General features: G+C 41.2%; 1 protein-coding gene across 1 annotated transcript in view; it reads right to left on the reverse strand.

Annotated features, from left to right (window-relative positions):
- Window positions 1-18,003, reverse strand: part of LOC135544300 (nuclear RNA export factor 1-like) — a 22,576-nt gene extending 4,573 nt beyond the window's left edge. The window contains exons 1-14 of the mRNA XM_064971799.1: window positions 17,789-18,003; window positions 9,953-10,178; window positions 9,706-9,850; window positions 9,524-9,607; window positions 9,161-9,265; window positions 8,740-8,820; window positions 8,436-8,505; window positions 8,232-8,320; window positions 8,036-8,143; window positions 7,717-7,826; window positions 2,171-2,207; window positions 1,948-2,019; window positions 1,786-1,841; window positions 612-713 (exon numbers count right to left, since the gene is read on the reverse strand). Of these exons, the coding sequence (XP_064827871.1) occupies window positions 612-713; window positions 1,786-1,841; window positions 1,948-2,019; window positions 2,171-2,207; window positions 7,717-7,826; window positions 8,036-8,143; window positions 8,232-8,320; window positions 8,436-8,505; window positions 8,740-8,820; window positions 9,161-9,265; window positions 9,524-9,607; window positions 9,706-9,850; window positions 9,953-10,178; window positions 17,789-17,819 (1,316 nt within the window). The 5' untranslated portion in view covers window positions 17,820-18,003. The remainder of the gene's footprint in view (window positions 1-611; window positions 714-1,785; window positions 1,842-1,947; window positions 2,020-2,170; window positions 2,208-7,716; window positions 7,827-8,035; window positions 8,144-8,231; window positions 8,321-8,435; window positions 8,506-8,739; window positions 8,821-9,160; window positions 9,266-9,523; window positions 9,608-9,705; window positions 9,851-9,952; window positions 10,179-17,788) is intronic.
- Window positions 18,004-19,684: the final 1,681 nt, after the last annotated feature.

Genomic DNA, 19,684 nt, shown 5'->3' on the forward strand with positions numbered 1-19,684 from the left:
TGTTCTATCTTGCCGATGGACCGAAAACCCCACCAGCTGTATGTTATCCATGTCGTCTTTCATGCATGACTCTGCGAAACATAAGATATTACAGTTTTTAATGTCCCGTTGGTAGGATAGTCTAGATCGGAGCTCATCCATTTTGTTACCTGATGATTGCACGTTGGCTAATAGGACTGATGGTAGAGGGGGATTACTCACTCGCCGTCGGATCCTTACAAGGCACCCCGACCTACATCCCCGATATCTCCGTCTCTTCTTCATGTGAATGATGTGGATTTGGGCCTTGTCGGGGTGTGTGAAGTAAACCCTTCTCGTCCAACTCATTAAAGAAAAAAAATCATGGTCCAGTACGAGGTGAGTAATCACTGTCCTGATATCCAGATGCTCTTTTCGGTCATAAGAGACGGTGGTAGAAACATTATGTACAAAATAAGTTGAAAATAACGCAAAAACCCCCAACACAATAGCACATTGGTTAGGAGCCCGTAAAACGGTAGCCATCTCCCCCGGCGCCATCTTTAATTTTTTTTGTTGACACTTTATTTTAAACCGTTTATGCATGCTGCTGGAGACAGGGAACATTAATAACTAGCCAAGGGGTACCTGGAGGGTTCTGCATGGTGAAGGGCATGCTCAAGGAGAAGGTTGCTCCATCGTGGTAGGCATCTAACAAAGGCTGTCTGTCTCCGGAGTCATACACACTGTAGTATCTGGGGGAAAAAGTTATTCTTTAAAAACTTACATCATAAGAAACACACAACAACTTACATTTCCAATCAGTACAGATAGTATCTATCAAAGCAGATCAATGTATCTTTTTTTTTTTTTAAATAATATTTTTTTAAATCATGCTGCATTTTTGTTTTAAACAAAAACAAAGGTGTGTTGTAGTGCATCAGATCATTTTGGGTTCCGGCTTAGTTGAGATTTGGAAAGGATACATGCGGTAAAGAGGTGAATGGAACGCCGGATTGGCTCACATTTAACAAATCTGTTCTAACAGTGGATATTTGTCAATTCCGTCATGATTGATGTACAGTCTGATTTTGATATATTTGGCTGTTTTCACTGCATAACATTTAGAAGTTGTCCCTTTTCAGGGTTTAGAAATTACTGCTAAAATGTTAACTTCCGTTTGTATAAGCTGGTAGCATAGCTAGTGTAAGAATATTTCGAAGATAAATACACAACGCAGAGGACGATAGGTCAATAGAGTTCTAAAAGTCAATATAGTACTAACGATCAATGGAAATAGTGTTTTTTCTGTAATAAGGGATTAATGATCAATGGGTTAGAGACATGGGAGGGATTTCAGTCCGGGACTCATAGCTACATGCAAGTTCTCATTGGTCCAACTTGTTTATACATTGAGCCTGAAATAGGATGCTTTGGGGTCTGTGCTATTGAATAGTAACATCAACTGCTAACACTAGCATACATAAATCAGTGGTGATGTTCAAAGTAGTCTTTAACTGTAATGCAGTTGATTGGTGACGATGACATGAACATGTATGGATGCCAACCCCTATACAAGCATTACGCGATGATTTCTATATCAACATTGTGTGAAATACACATAAACAATAGACTAAATGTAGGATAATTTTGCTGGGGGGCAATGCGGTCATTCGTAATCTTTCCACCAAGAGTTTCCTTGGCATTTCCATTGTTTTGGTTGAGTTCCATTGACCTCTTCACCGCATCTATAACAGTGTGTAGTGTACGTATGTATTTGTTCAATAATGTGTATGCATTTGTCTGTGGATTCAACATAAAACTCACTGTTGTAGGAAGCCAACGATGGGAGTCTTGATCTCTTCAGAGCAGAAGTAGCTGGGCTGTGACAGCAGTCAAAGGGTGAGAATTTAAAAGAAAACACTCCTGTTTCGACACACGGTTACATGCAAAGCCCCTAAATGAGAACCAATGGTGTGCATGTATTACCTTGCAAGGTGGAAGGGCGGCAGGAGTCACCTCCACATCAAAGACTATGGGCGGGGGGAGATCCTGACCGTCCTAGTGAGAGTTAGAGAGGTCAGGAAGAGAAGACAGAGATGACTAATTGAAGAGATTTAAATTCTTCACAAATACAATAATAATAATAATATCCAAAACGAGCTGAATAAACAATTGTTGAAATCCTAAAAGCGTTTGATTGAATCCTTACCAGTTTGAGAAGCCTGGGGAACCTCTCTCTCACCTCGCTGTCCGACATTCACAAAAACACAGAAGATAAGAGACAGGAGTTAGTGCTGATTATAAATAAACAGAGTCATCCCCCTAAACACTATTCAACCACAAACACATATACAGTGGCGAGAACAAGTATTTGATAACCTGCAAAATTGGCAGTGTTTCCTACTTACAAAGCATGTAGAAGTCTAATTTTTTATCATAGGTACACTTCAACTGTGAGAGACGGAATCTAAAAAAAAAAATCCGGAAAAACACATTGTATGATTTTTAAGTAATTCATTTGCATTTTATCGCATGACATAAGTATTTGATACATCAGAAAAGCAGAACTTAATATTTGGTACAGAAACCTTTGTTTGCAATTACAGAGATCATACGTTTCCTGTAGTTCTTTACCAGGTTTGCACACTGCAGCAGGGATTTTGGCCCACTCCTCCATACAGCAGGGATTTTGGCCCACTCCTCCATACAGACCTTCTCCAGATCCTTCAGGTTTCGGGGCTGTCGCTGGGCAATACGGACTTTCAGCTCCCTCCAAAGATTTTCTATTGGGTTCAGGTCTGGAGATTGGCTAGGCCACTCCAGGACCTTGAGATGCTTCTTACGGAGCCACTCCTTAGTTGCCCTGGCTGTGTGTTTCGGGTCGTTGTCATGCTGGAAGACCCAGCCATGACCCATCTTCAATGCTCTTACTGAGGAAAGGAGGTTGTTGGCCAAGATCTTGCGATACATGGCCCCATCCATCTTCCCCTCAATATGGTGCAGTCGTCCTGTCCCCTTTGCAGAAAAGCATCCCCAAAGAATGATGTTTCCACCTCCATGCTTCACGTTTGGGATGGTGTTCTTGGGGTTGTACTCATACTCATCTTCTTCCTCCTAACACGGCGAGTAGAGTTTAGACCAACAAGCTCTATTTTTGTCTCATCAGACCACATGACCTTCTCCCATTCCTCCACTGGATCATCCAGATGGTCATTGGCAAACTTCAGACGGGCCTAGACATGCGCTGGCTTGAGCAGGGGGACCTTGCGTGTGCTGCAGGATTTTAATCCATGACGGCGTAGAGTGTTACTAATGGTTTTCTTTGAGACTGAGGTCCCAGCTCTCTTCAGGTCATTGACCAGGTCCTACTGTGTAGTTCTGGGCTGATCCCTCACCTTCCTCATGATCATTGATGCCCCACGAGGTGAGATCTTGCATGGAGCCCCAGACCGAGGGTGATTGACTGTCATCTTGAACTTCTTCCATTTTCTAATAATTGCGCCAACAGTTGTTGCCTTCTCACCAAGCTGCTTGCCTATTGTCCTGTAGCCCATCCCAGCCCTGTGCAGGTCTACAATTTTATCCCTGATGTCCTTACACAGCTCTCTAGTTTTGGCCATTGTGGAGAGGTTGGAATCTGTTTGATTGAATGTGTGGACAGGTGTCTTTTATACAGGTTCAGAGTTCAAACCAGTGCAGTTAATACAGGTAATGAGTGGAGAACAGGGGGCTTCTTAAAGAAAAACTAACAGGTCTGTGAGAGACGGAATTCTTACTGGTTGGTAGGTGATCAAATACTTATGTCATGCAATAAAATGCAAATTAATTACTTAAAAATCATACAATGTGATTTTCTGGATTTTTGTTTTAAATTCCATCTCTCACAGTTGAAGTGTACGCATGATAAAAATCACAGACCTCTACATGCTTTGTAAGTAGGAAAACCTGCAATATCGGCAATGTATCAAATACTTGTTCTCCCCACTGGGCTGCAGGGTAGCCTAGTGGTTAGAGCGTTGGACTAGTTGGACTACTGGAAGGTTGCAAGTTCAAATCCCCGAGCTGACAAGGTACAAATCTGTCGTTCTGCCCCTGAACAGGCAGTTAACCCACTGTTCCTAGGCCGTCATTGAAAATAAGAATTTGTTCTTAACTGACTTGACTAGTTAAATAAAGGTAAAAATATATATATATTTTTTTAAGTATATGCTCATGCACTCACAGTCTCACCCATGGATAAGGATCTCTAATAGCCACCCAAATGTTGATATAATCCCTGTCCATACAGTTAACTGAAATGAGGGGCGGAACTAGGCAGTAAACACCAACATGGACTTGATTCGTCATTATAACCGCATATATTGGTTCGAACTGATTGTTCAGAATAGAACACACCCATTCCTGAACATGACATAGTCAGCTCTGCATATCAGTGGAGAGGTTCTCAATGTTACAACAACACATCCTCTTGTACTAATATGAACGGTACAATACAGATAAACCAATACCAAATCAATCTATGACGACTGCCCCTTTATGTATTTTTTTTTGTACTTCTTACCCTAATTTCGTGATATCCAATTGGTAGTTACAGTCTTGTCCCATCACTGCAACTCCCATGCGGACTCGGGAGAGGCGAAGGTTGAGAGCCACGAGTCCTCCGAAACACAACCCTGCCAAGCCGCACTGCTTCTTGACACACTGCTCGCTTAACCCGGAAGCCAGCCGCACCAATGTGTTGGAGGAAACACCGTACACCTGGCGATCGTGTCAGCGTGCATGTGCCCAGAAGCCACAAGGAGTCGCTAGAGCACGATGGGACAAGGACATCCCAGCCGGCCAAACCCTCCCCTAACCCGGACGATGCTTGGCCAATTGTGTGCCGCCTCATGGGTCTCCCGGTCGTGGCCGGCAGCGACACAGCCCGGGATCGAACCTGGATCTGTAGTGACGCATCTAGCACTGATCAGTGCCTTAAACCGCTGTGCCACTCGGTGGGCCTCGGGCCCCCTTTCCTGTGGCAATGTACTCACCCCTTTGTGATGATACTCACCGTCCCCCCCTACACGCCGAAACACACGTTGTCTTGGAAGGGGTGTGAACGTTGGTTGTGAGCGCCCCATACCAACAAGAGACAAATCAGTGCTTTTCACACGTATAGGGGAGTGGCCTGGTGATTGGGAGGGGCCCGTGGTGTGACCAATGTACTTGGTAGAGACCACAAGAGTGAGATTATGGTCAAACTACTCAAATGTTGCATGTTTGAGGTGTCTGACACACACACACACACGTCACAGGACCAAGAGACAGTGAAATGGAATCTAAAGACTGTAGAGGAGGTGATGGAGACTGTTGGAGATGAAAGATTGACATGAATCATGGGTATACACGAGGGGGTTAATCCATTACATTAAGGCTAGTTAAAGTTACACCATGTCGTTTCAGGTAGAAAGGGAAGAGGGAAAACTTATGGTAACATAGAAAAGACAGGCATGCTCGATCAAACCAAAACAGCAAAGAGGAGTTCACAAAAAGCTTTGATAGAAGATGCAATTCCACTAGGGTGATTGAGTGGTATGTTAGCCAGCCTTAAGGAATAGAAAATGTGTTATTTGAGGAGACCATGCAAAGCATCCCCTTCAGATGAAGAAAAGACAAATAGAAAAGAAAAGAAACAGAAAGAGCTGGGCCCTGAGCGCCACTACAGATCACTACAGGAGGAACCTCTGTTGCTAGCACTGATTAATGCAAGAATGATACTGCATATATCTTACACAACATTTTTGGTGCCACAAATAAATACAATTTTGGACCCCACTTCAACTTTAACATTTTGGGGGTGGTTAAACAAATAGGGCATCCAAGCCCTATTAAACAAACATTTTTCTTTTTAGGGAAACATGTTGAGAGGGATATCTGAGGACACACTGCACTGCATGTGTTTATGACCACAGAATAAACATTAAGTGTTATATCCTTAACCGGAAATCAACTTAACATATTTAGAAATCCCACTAATTGAGGGTCTCTTGATACATCTTTGTGTCCCTCGTTCTCAAAGCCTCTCCTTCACTCCAGCTGTTACATTCTGAGATGTGTCTACCAACTTGTGGCACAAACAAGCCCTGAAGGCATGTTAGATTTAAGGGAATTATGAGAAAGCTTGTATTTGGGGACTCTGCATGGCTTTTTGGAAACCTCTCTCCCGCACCAACCCCAGGCCTGTAGCTCAAATCTTTGTTCTTTACTTCAATGTCTTCTTCGTTCAGCATATACTGTACGTATCAAAGTGCATACGTACGTAGGTATGATGTGGCCAGATGCACGACTGTGCCTGTCTTAGGTTGTCCCGGTATCAAAGGTGGGATCTTACCCGTCATTGGCTAACCAGCCCTCTTCACTGGCCACATTTCATGACCCATATAGGGGAGGATGAGAGGATGTACCAACACCATGTTCCCATATGAATCTTTAATATATAAACACACACACTATATGCCATTTGGTAGATGCTTTGATCCAAAGCGACTTACAGGCTTGCATTCATACATTTTACGTATGGGTGGTCCCGGGAATCAAACCCACTACCCTGGAGTTACAAGCATCATGCTCTATCACCTGAGCTACAAAAGGATTCCTTTCCAAAATGCCATTTTAGTGATCCAAGTTCTTCCCAAAGTATGAGTCTCATTCACAATGCTGTGGTCAGTATTTTCCATGCCAAGTTATGTATGCTAGAGGTAGTGGCTCTTGGAATTTAAATTGTCAGGATTTTGTTTAATAAAATTATACAGGGGTGCCTGTAGGGGGCACAGGTCCATCTTCACGGTAGAAAACAAATGGAGGAAAGATCAGCTGCTGAGTTTCAGAGAGGGAAAGCGTGAGATCAGTTGAGACAGACAAAAAGAGAGTACCCAGACAGACAGTTAAACCTGCATCTAGAAGGGGGCAGGGGTGTAGAAACAATTGAAATGATAGCCATTTTCCTCAACTAAAACCATAAAATCAAATTTTATTTGTCACATACACATGGTTAGCAGATGTTAATGCGAGTGTAGTGAAATGCTTGTGCATGCGTTTGTTGGCTGATTAATATTGAGCTATATAGTATGAAGAGGTTCATGGTTTGATCATGTCAACATGGGCACATATGGCATGCACCTAAAATTAAAATAATCATAAACGTGGCTTTACATTTGAGCTGAGGTGCAGCCCCAAAAGCATCGAGTTGGCTATTTGTGCGATTTCAACACTTGCCCAAGAACAGATAATGTCATGTCTTAACAACTTAATCACCACCTACGTTATTGTAGTAATGTGAGAGGGCTCAGTGAGACTCTCTGATAGCATGGTGATCAACAAGTCACTCTGGTTCCTTCGAAGTTGAGCGTTATGCTGCTATTCAGTAGTATCAGACCAAACATGTCCTTCCTGGCTCATATAATCCATAAACAACATGTGATATCCCACAGAGTAGGGCTTTCCTGAATACAGTCAAGTTACCCCCTGAAATACACAGAATGGAATGAACTATCCCCCCTCCCAGCCATCTCACAATACACTGCCAACAACCTACCATTACCCACCCAGCCAACGATCTCACAACACAATGTCAACAACCTACCATTACCCACGCAGCCATCCTGAGAACATCACACCATCAACAGCCTACCATTACCCACCCAGCCATCCTGAGCACATCACACCATCAACAGTCTACCATTTCCCACCCAGCCATCCTGAGCACAGACTGACCTGATGTATGAAGCCTGGTCCTTGAAATAGTCACAAAGGGGGTTCCTCTCCAGCCATAACTCCACCAGCTTAAGACCCTTGATCCTGTCCAGCTCGCGCTCTGTCTTTAACTGGAATGATGGCAGGAAAAGAACATCCAATCAAACAGCCAGGTGTTACTCACAAGACCGGACACAGAGAGAAAACTCCTAGTCCCAGTCAATTGACTAAATTAATTATGTGGATAACTGAAAAGTAAGAGGAGACTTTGTGCAGTCCCAGTAAAGGTCAGTGCTGGGGTTAGGTCCCGTTGAGCCACAACCAGACCCAGTCTCCTCACCTCGTTATGAGAAAGGTTGAGTGTCTTCAGGTTGGGAACCTTGTTGACCAGCTCTGACAGGTCATCCAGCCTAAATAGCTTGTTGTTGCTAAGGTTCAGACAAACAAGCTGTGGAAGGAAAGGAGAAGGGATAAGTGGAGAGGAAGGCATCCATATTCTTTCATTATTCAGCTACAAGGACTGACCACATCCATACCTCTGGAATATTCTCCTCAATTATCTTAATAACAGCACGCATGGAGTTCTTTCTGTTCAAAGTCACATCAATGTTCTGGGACACCAGGTCTGTGGAAATCAGGGAAGTATAGGAGTGTTGGATGGCACTACCAGAATACAGGTCGTATAACGCAAATACAACATTGAAAAACATTTGATGTGACTAATTGCTCTTGCCGTGTACCTGGGTCTATCCGGATGTTGTTCAAGTCCAGCGCTTGTTGAGAGCCATCAAAACGTTTAGCCATGCATTGCTAATGAGGGAAAGACAGTTTTACGCATTCAGCCCTTACACCTCTCTATACATGAAACTAAATAATGAATGTTGCACTATTATCATTAGCGGGTACTTGAAAGAATAGGAGGCATTACTAAGTAGAGTTGAAGGAAAGGAAAAGTAATAACCTTGCTGATGGCTTTAATATCAATACAATAATGTTATTTAAACAATCACTCCTCCTGTTCGAGAGCTGGTCTCCTCGTCTTACCTTCAGGTGCTCCAGATCAGCTGGCTTTAGTTCAGACTGAAGAAAGGAGGGTGGAGGACAGGGATTCATCAGTACAGTCACCTGGACAAGATGGAGGATGGAGGAGTGAATGACATGTTTTTTAATGACTATCCCCAGGGGGAAATGGTTATGTCCTAGAATTTCAATTGAAAGCCCTTTACGAAGCCCTAATCATTAACCACAGCCTTACCGCGACCCCTTCTCAAGGTCCTATTTATTGATGGTCCCGTCCTTATTGATTGCCATCAAACTTAACTCTGACGCCAGCCTTGTTGCTTAAAACTTCTGCTGGTGTTATTAATGTGTTCATGTCTGGTGTCCAGTCTGCCAGAAATATCCCGCTTAACACCATTTGATAAAACCACCAGAGGTCGGTTTGGTGGAGAAAAAAAAATAGTACCTTGTAGCCCTCTTTGTCAGTGATCTTCCGTGATACCTTAAACAAGGCATTCGCAGTCGTGGAATCGTCAATAAAGAACTCTGCTCGGTTTCCCTCTACGTGGTACTTTAGAAAACAGAGGTGAAAAAAGAGAATGCCAATAAAATGAAGCTATTTCAGGGGAATGAAACTAAGCCCAGTGTTTCCCCTATAATTTATTTCAGCAGTGGTGGCAGAGGTAAATAAAACTTTTTTTTTTTTTTACATATTTTTTTTAGTTGCAGTGGAGGCACAGCTGCTAAATGTATAAAGGGGAAACACTGCTCAGTCTATTTCTGGATTAGATTGACAAACAAAAAGAGCCCCTAGGCAGCAGTCACTTACATGTACTGGGGTGAAGGGCATGGAGCAGATATTCTGCAGTGCTGTTATCAGCCAGTCTTTGTCGTATTTCTTTCCATAGGGGACCTGCAAGAGTCACAATTTATCATGACTAAGTACAATCCAATCAATGACAGTTTAGTGAATCTGTAAAGCTACCCTATTATTTTACAATGTGGACTCACAGACATCTTGAACCAGTTCTTGCGGCCACCTCCACCTCCATCCCCTCCTTTGTTATTCCCACGACCCCTGTGACCTCCTCCACCACCTCTGCGGCCCCGGTCAAATCGGTCGTCACCACGCCGATTTGGCCTTCCATAAGGGTTACTAGCAGGGGAAAAAACATGAGGGTGGATAAAGGATAACTTCTAAGATCAAACCTAAAAACATGTTCAGTGAAATAGTCTGTCTTCAGCCTGACAAACTCACAATCTGTGTTGGGAGGATCCATCTTGGGAGTTGCTGTCCGCCATTGCCACATCTCCATCCTCATCGTCGAATCTCGCTCTGGGTCCCGGGCCGCCGCCGCCTCTTTGGCTACCACGATGTCTTGGTCTTGGCCCTACTGGCCCCTGGTCACTATACATAGGGGCCCTGAAAGGCCCTCTGCCTTTACGGTTGCGAACCTTTTGTCCTCCAACTCGGTCATCGTGATCTGATGGACAAAGAGTCACTATAGTAAGCTTTGAGTTCACAGAAAATGAAATTTAACCTAACTACAGCAATTATTAGCCAAATAATGGTCCAGATCTGGTCTGGCAAGAGAGTGAGCTGGGCGATTCCACACCAGGAAGGCCCTTCTGGCATTTCTCACATATAAACTTCATTGGGAGGAAGGATGTTTGATATGCTTTATTATGAAATACAATGTCACAAATGTATTCAACATTACAAATACTAATATCTCAAAAGTACTTTTTGGATTTTGCTTAATTTGAGACATATTGTTTAAAAGTGCTACACAGAATTTCTCCCCTATGTGGGAAGCTAGGGAGAATCGCAGAGACTCACACTTGAGCCTTTTACTTTCAGTTTTGGTCCACCAGCTTCAAACAGCCCTAATAATGATATTTTTTGTTATTGAAAATATATTTCACAGCAATTTAGATGGTACAATGATTCCATAAACTATTCAGTGCTTGTTTTTTTCTCTCACATATACTTAAATTGAGCGAACAGTGTAGAATTTTAGCAACCAGGAAACTACAGAGCAAATTCTATACTGAACAAAAATGCCACATGCAACAATTAACGATTTTACTGAGTTCCAGTTCATATAAGGAAAATTGAATTAGGCCATAATCTATGGATTTCACATGACTGGACAGGGGAGCAGCCATGGGTGGTCCTGGAAGGGCATAGGCCCACCCACTGGGGAGCCAGGAATAGCCATTCAGAATGAGTTTTCCCCCACAAAAGGGCTTTATTATAGACAGAAATACTCCTCAGCTTCATCACATGTCCAGGTGGCTGGTCTCATACAATCCTGCAGGTGAAGAAGCCAGATGTGGAGATCCTGGGCTGGCATGGTTACACGTGCTCTGTGGCAGTGTGGCCGTTTAGACGTACTGCCAAATTCTCTAAAACAACGTTGGAGACCGCTTATGGTAGAGAAATTAACATTCAATTATCTGGCAACAGCTCTGTTGGACATTCCTGCAGTCTGCATGACAATTGCACGCTCCCTAAAAACTTGAGACATTGTGGCATTGTGTTATGTGACAAAACTGCACATTTTAGAGTGCACAGGTATACCTGTGTAGTGATCATGCTGTTTAATCAGCTTCTTGATATGCCACACCTGTCAGGTGGATATTGGCAAAGGAGAAATGTTCACTAACAGGGATGTAAACAAATTTGTGTATTTTTGAGAAGTGTTTGTGTGTGTGTGGAAAATCTGGAATCTTTTATTTTAGCTCATGTAACATGGGCGCAACACTTTACATGTTGCATTAATATTTTGGTTCGGTTAATATTGGCCGTTTGACTCGATTTCCACTAGATAACACAGCCACAAATTTTAAAACCCCTTGAAGTAAAAATAAAATATCAATCTACTCACTAAATATTTGGAAATATTGGGGTAGAAATATACACTATAGAATACAATATATGCAAAGTTCATATTGAACAATATTTCTTTATCATTTACATTCTGTATATAAAGGTGCTTTTTGTGCTACTGTAACCTAAGCCCACCTGAGATTAATGTAAAATTACAAAAATTGAATCTATGTCAAACAATGCATAGTTCATTTAACAGTAACATAACATCAAATGCATTTAAAAATGTAAGCTGTGAATTCCTGAAATATATTATCTTGTTGTAGTTCACCAAGTTATGTTGCTACTGTGTGACTGACATGCAGGCACACACACAATTGATAGCATGAGAAACCCATATTTTCAATTGGCATTAGATGGTAATTAATGTCCATGAAATAAGCCATCATGTGCATATATCAGCAAATGAATTCCTTAATTTTACCTAAAGTATGATCACTTATTTGAGAAGCTACAAAAAATATCTGAAAATGTGTTCGAGGGTCGCCTCCACACCAAAGTTTTTTGTCGCTTTGAAAATTGACCACCAGTGCGAATTTACAAAAAAATATCAATAACATAACATAAAACATTGATTAGCTTAGAATAAAAACATATGGCCATAACAACCAGATGAATTGGTTAAAACATTAAACAGTAGAACATAAAGTTTTTTATTGTAATTCAAAGATGGAAGGGGGCGTAATGGGTATGTGGGCTTAATGGGTACACTACCCTAATCTGCACAGCCGGTAATACACGTCACCTAGCGACCGTTTTTTGTGCATAAAATAATTCCCTTGCGCAACAACAAGTTGCCCCCATTCCTCCTGCAAATTGGGTAAGTATTGCAACATTTTGGTTGTCTGAGCGAGGGAAATGCTGTAAATTAAGAGACTATGTATTTAGAAAGATGAGACGTTGAGGATTATAATAAATACTGCTTTGATCTCATACAAGCAAGCCAAACACCTGCGAGTCCAAATGTGCACTTCATATTTCCATACCATAAATAGTGACAACATTTATATTTACTATGTTTGATGTACAGTTACAAGATGACATGGTGTCATACCCTGGGTTGATCTGAACAGAATGAGCCTCTGTGTTTGTCTATTGTGAAGACAATTTGCCATGGCACACGCAACTGAATGCACTCAAGACCACTTTCTATGTGCACCAAAATCATGATCTGTTTCCCTGAATTGTATTGTGAAAACCTAACACTGTAATATAGTATTTTATAACTTACAGTTGAAGTCGGAAGTTTACATACACTTAGGTTGGAGTCATTAAAACTCGTTTTTCAACCACTCCACAAATTTCTTGTTAACAAACTATAGCTTTGGCAAGTCGGTTAGGACTAGAGGTCAACCGATTATGATTTTTCAACGCTGATACCGATTATTGGAGGACCAAAAAAGGCAGATACCGATTAAATTGGACAATTTATTTATTTATTTGTAATATTTATTTGTTATTTGTAATGACAATTACAACAATACTGAATTAACACTTATTTTAACTTAATATAATACATCAATAAAATCAATTTAGCCTCAAATAAATAATGAAACATGTTCAATTTGGTTTAAATAATGCAAAACAAAGTGTTGGAGAAGAAAGTAAAAGTGCAATTTGTGCCATGTAAAAAAACTAACGTTTAAGTTCCTTGCTCAGAACATGAGAACATATGAAAGCTGGTGATTCCTTTTAACATGAGTCTTCAATATTCCCAGGTAAGAAGTTTTAGGTTGTAGTTACTATAGGACTATTTCTCTCCATACCATTTGTATTTCATATACCTTTGACTATTGGATGTTCTTATAGGCACTATAGTACTGCCAGTGTAACAGTATAGCTTCTGTCCTTTTCCTCGCCCCTACCTGTACTCGAACCAGGGAGACATGGACAACAGCCACCCTCGAACCACCGTTACCCATCGTTCCACAAAAGTAGAGCAAGGGGAACAACTACTTCAAGGTTTCAGAGCGAGTGACGTCACCGATTTAAACGTTATTAGCGCGCACCCCGCTAACTAGCTAGCCATTTCACATCGGTTACACCAGCCTAATCTCGGGTGTTGATAGGCTTGAAGTCATAAACATGTTTGAAGCACAGCGAAGAGCTGCTGGCAAATGCACAAAAGTGATGTTTGAATGAATGCTTACGAGCATGCTGCTGCCTTCCACCGCTCAGTCTGACTGCTCTAATCAAATCAGACTTAATTATAACATCATGTAAACATAATAACACAAAGAAATACAAGCCTGAGGTGATTAATATGGTCAAATCCAGAAACTATCATTTCAAAAACAAAATGTTGATACTTTTAGTGAAATACGGAACCGTTCTGTATTTTATCTAACTGGTGGCATCCCTAAGTCTAAATATTGGTGTTACATTGCACAACCGTCAATGTTATGTCATAATTATGTACAATTCTGGCAAATTAATTACGGTCTTTGTTCGGAAGATATGGTCTTCACATAGTTTGCAACGAGCCAGGCGGCCCAAACTGCCTCATATACCCTGACTTTGCTTGCACGGAACGCAAGACAAGTGACACAGTTTCCCTAGTTAAAATAAATTAATGTCAGCAGGCAAAATTAACTAAATATGCAGGTTTAAAAATATATACTTGTGTATTGATTTTAAAGAAAGGCGATGTTGATGTTTATGGTTAGGTACACATTGGTGCAACGACAGTGCTTTTTCGCAAATGCGCTTGTTAAATCATCAAGTATGCTTTGATTTGATGAGAAATTAACTGGCACCGTACCAATTTTATGCAATGCAGGACAAGCTAGATAAACTAGTAATATCATCCACTAGTGATTATGTAAGATGAATTGTTTTTTATAAGATAAGTTTAATGGTAGCTAGCAAATTATTTTGGCTTATTGCTGCACTCGCGTAACAGGTAGTCAGCCTGCCACGCAGGCTCCTCATGCAATGTAATCGGCCACAATCGGTGTCCAAAAATGCAGATTACCAATTGTTATGAAAACTTGAAATCGGCCATTCGGATTAATCGGCCATTCGGATTAATCGGCCGACCTCTAGTTAGGACATCTACATGACAAGTAATTTTTCCAACTGTTTACAGACAGATATCACTTATAATTCACTGTATCACAATTCAAGTGGGTCAGAAGTTTACATATACTAAGTTGACTGTGCCTTTAAAACAGCTTGGAAAATTTCAGAAAATTATGTCATGGCTTTAGAAGCTTCCGATAGGCTAATTGACATCATTTGATTCAACTGGAGGTGTACCTGTGGATGTATTTCAAGGCCTACCTTCAAACTCAGTGCTTGACATGGGAAAATCAAAAGAAATCAGCGAAGACCTCAGAAAAACAATTGTAGACCTCCACAAGTCTGGTTCATCATTGGGATCAATTTCCAAATGCCTGAAGGTACCACGTTCATCTGTACAAACAATAGTACGCATGTATACACACCATGGGATCACGCAGCCGTCATACCGCTAAGGAAGGAGACGCGTTCTGTCTCCTAGAGATGAACGTACTTTTGTGTGAAAAGTGCAAATCCATCTCAGAACAACAGCAAAAGGGCCTTGTGAAGATACTTTTATACGTGTTTCCTCGAGTATCTATATCCACAGTAAAACGAGTCCTATATCGACATAACCTGAAAGGCCACTCGGCAAGGAAGAAGCCACTGCTCCAAAACCACCATAAAATAGCCAGACTACGGTTTGCAACTGCACTTGGGGGACAAAGATCATACTTTTTGGAGAAATGTCCTCTGGTCTGATGAAACAAAAATATAACTGTTTGGCGATAATGATCATCGTTATGTTTGGAGTAAAAAGGGGGAGGCTTGCAAGCCGAAGAACACCATTCCAACCGTGAAGCACGGGGGTGGCAGCATCATGTTGTGGAGGTGCTTTGCTACAGGAGGGACTGGTGCACTTCACAAAATAAATGGCTCATGAGGAAGCAAAATAATGTGGATTTATTGACACAACGTCTCAAGACATCAGTCAGGAAGTTAAAGCTTGGTCGGAAATGGGTCTTCCAAATGGACAATGACCCCAAGCATACTTCCAAAGTTGTGGCAAAATGGTTTAAGGACAACAAAGTCAAGGTATTGGAGTGGCCATCACAAATCCCTGACCTCAATCCTATAGAAAATTTGTGGGCATAACTGAAAAAGTGTGTGCGAGCATGGAGGCCAAGAAACCTGACTCAGTTACACCAGCTCTGTCAGGAGGAATGGGCCAAAATTCACCCAACTTACTGTGGGAAGCTTGTGGAAAGCTACCTGAAATGTTTGATCCAAGTTCAACAATTTAAAGCCAATGCTACAAAATACTAATTTAGTGTATGTACACTTCTGACTCACTGGGAATGTGATGAAAGAAATAAGCTCAAATAAATCACTCTTTACTATTATTCTGACATTTCACATTCTTAAAATAAAGTTGTGACCTAACTGACCTAAGACAGGGAATTTTAACTAGGATTAAATGTCTGAAATTGTGAAAAACTGACTTTAAATAAATTTGGCTAAGGTGTATGTAAACTTCCGACTTCAACTGTAGCTAATCATGGTGCCAATAGAACAAGCTTTCAAATTAAAAAGCTTTCATAACACCGAGATTGCGATTTATAACAGACCGTTTTTGGATTGCGCAAACAGTAATTGTGTGGGGGAAAAAAGCTCATACTTGAAGACATGAGCCATGAAAGTGCATTGAAATTACTTAGGACCTGAGCACACTGGAGGCACCATTAGTACTCTCACTCAAACCCTTGTCACTTTGTTGTCTTTTGTTGCAACTACCCCACATTTCCCAGGAATATTCTAATGTTACTGAATGTATCCAGAATATTTTCAGATTTATCGATCAACAAATGTGGCAAAAAGTACAGTAACTGTGAAACACAAATGCAACAGTGTAATGTCTGGATTCAGTCATGTCAGGTGAACTGTTGTGTCCTCACCTTTAGTCTAATAATTTTCTAATAATCTCCAAACTGTTCCCTTTCAATTGCTACCATGGTTATTCATTTCATATTTCTTCTGTAAGAAACATTTCAATTTAGCCTTATCCATATAGGCCAATTCCCATGTGCGTAAAGGGTTAATAAAACACAATTTTCCACCACCACTTTCAGACAATTCCTGGATGTTGCGCACTGCTTTAAGCCAATCAGGTTGCAGCAGTCTGTTATTTACCACTGGCTGAACATAGTATGCAATATCAGGAAGTACTGTATCATTAGTCCCTCTTTCATGGTGGTGGGAAAATTGTGTTTTATTAAAGGGGCAATCTGCAGTTGTTTCTGAAATAATTACATGTATCCATTAAATCTTGAAAAATATGACATACATGCCCCATTGGGGCGGCAGGTTGTCTGCTGGTTAGAGCGTTGGACTAGTAAACCAAAAGGTTGCAAGATCGAATCCCGAGCTGACGAGGTATAAATCTGTCGTTCTGCCCCTGAAAAAGGCAGTTAACCTACCGTTCCTAGGCCGTCAATGAAAATAATAATCTGTTCTTCGCCGACTTGCCTAGTTAAATAAAAGGGTAAATACATTTTAAAAATAGCTTCAACTGTCGTACCCCATCACAATAGAACATAAGCTTTTTTCACTCCAATGTAAACAAACACTATTTAGCCTCAAAACATGGTTAAAACCATCAACTTGACGCTTGATCATTCCTTGTCTATGAATTTAAGAGTAGTTACATTTCTCCAGCCCTATCCCTCTGGTGTTTATTAATTTATATATGGGCCTTCGTGGTGTGGAATCGCCCAATTCTCGCTGAACTACGCAGACACGTTTTCAGCCAAATTTCAATGTTGTGATGTAGCTAGAGTGCTAGTTGTGAAATTACTCAACATTGATGTTGGCTACAGTAACTAGTTACCTACGTCTATAACACAGGTGATGTTAGCCAACTAGGTGTGTTGTCATATAAAAATGTATCCGCACACGCACCATGGTCCTGAGTAAAACAATGCGCTAACTAGCTTCTAAAGTTTAACCACATCTAGCTAATTACTTTATATTGCTAGCTACCTACCAAGCTAAATCATTTACAGGTAGTGTCAACTCCTAGTTATCCTATTCAGAACACATGTCGTATTACGAAAGAAAAATTGCTGGCAAGGAATAACATTGTTGTTTACAGGTAGCTAGTTAGCTACGTTCGTTAACGATAGCTAGCTAACATCAACGTACCGTTGTAACGTGAATCGTCGGCTGTTGACATAGTCAGGAACCGAACACCCACTTAACTCCAATAATAGTGGGTATAGTTAGTTCTATATGTACAGCAAATGTGCGTTTATCGTCCGTGAATAGTTAGCAAAGACATTCGCTTTGTTCGTAACATGCAATGTAGCTTTACGGCCCCGCCGTCTGAGCATGTGCAATGGTTTCAACCTCGCTTTGCTCACGACCCTCTGGTAATGACCTCATGGACACTTATTTCTCAAACGTGAAAAAACAGTTCTCACACATTTTCATGATATATTTCTTAAATGTACGTATTATTTGTTTGTGTGTGGTCCTCTGATGTTGAATCTCACAGTGTGAAGTTTAAAAAAAAAAGTGTTTTGTTCCATAGTAGGCCAACAAATCAACCTGTAATAAATAAATAAATGAGCAATGACCGAGTGGCATAGGGAAGATGCAATAGATGGTATAAAATACAGTATATACATACAAGATGTGTAATGTAAGATATGTAAACATTATTAAAGTGGAATTATGTAAAGTTACTAGTGATCCATTTATTAAAGTGGCCAATGATTTGAGTCTGTATGTAGGCAGCAGCCTCTCTGAGTTAGTGATGGCTGTATAACAGTCTGATGGCCTTGAGATAGAAGCTGTTTCTTTCGGGTTCCAGCTTTGATGCACCTGTACTGACCTCACCTTCTGGATGGTAGAAGGGGGAACAGGCAGTGGCTCGGGTGGCTGTTGTCCTTGATGATCTCTTTGGCCTTCCTATGACATTGGGTGCTGTAGGTGTCCTGGAGGGCAGGTAGTTTGCCCCCGGTGATGTGTTGTGCAGACCGCACCACCCTCTGGAGAGCCTTGTGGTGAGGGCGGTGATACAGCCCGACAGGATGCTCTCAATTGTGCATCTGTAAAAGTTTGTGAGGGTTTTAGCTGACAAGCCAAATTTATTCAGCCTACTGAGGTTGAAGAGGCGCTGTTGCGCTGTCTGTGTGGGTGGACCATTTCAGTTTGTCCATGATGTGTATGCCGAGAAACAAAACTTTCCACATGAAATATACTTAACAAAAATATAAACGCAACATGCAACAATTTCAAACATTTTACTGAGTTACAGTTCATATGAGGATATCAGTCAATTGAAATAAATTCATTAGGCCCACATGACGGAATAGATATGAATCTGTTGGTCAAAGATACCTTACCAAAAATGGGCCTCAGGATCTGGTCACGTTATTTCTGTGCATTCAAATTGCCATCAATAAAATGCAATTGTTTTTGTTGTCCGTAGCATATGCCTGCCCATACCATAACCCCATCACTACCATGGAGCACTCTGTTCACAACGTTGACATCAGCAAAAACGCTCCCCCACACGACGCAATACATGTGGTCTGTGGTTGTGAGGCCGGTTAGACATACTGCCAAATTCTCTAAAACGACATTGGAGGCGGCTCAGGGTTGAGAAATGAACATTAAAATATCTGGCAATATCTCTGGTGGACATTCCTGCAGTCAGCATGCCAATTGCTTCCTCCCTAAAAACTTGAGACATCTGTGGCATTGTGTTGTGTGACAAAACTGCACATTTTATGGTGGCCTTTTATTGACCCCAGCACAAGGTTCACCTGTGTAATGATCCTGCTGTTTAATCAGCTTCTTGATATGCCACACCTCTCAGGTGGATGCATTATCTTGGCCACAGAGCAATGCTCAATAACACGGATGTAAACAAATTTCTATACAACATTTTAGAGAAATAAGCTTTTTGTGCATATGAAACATTTCTGGGATCTTTTATTTCAGCTTATGAAACATTGGATCAACACATGTTGCGTCTATATTTTTGTTCAGTGTAGAATAGGGCTGTTGTGATACTGTAAGTCAGAGGCTGCT

Source organism: Oncorhynchus masou, chromosome 8 (assembly GCF_036934945.1).
Source record: "Oncorhynchus masou masou isolate Uvic2021 chromosome 8, UVic_Omas_1.1, whole genome shotgun sequence".
Lineage (NCBI taxonomy): Eukaryota > Metazoa > Chordata > Actinopteri > Salmoniformes > Salmonidae > Oncorhynchus > Oncorhynchus masou.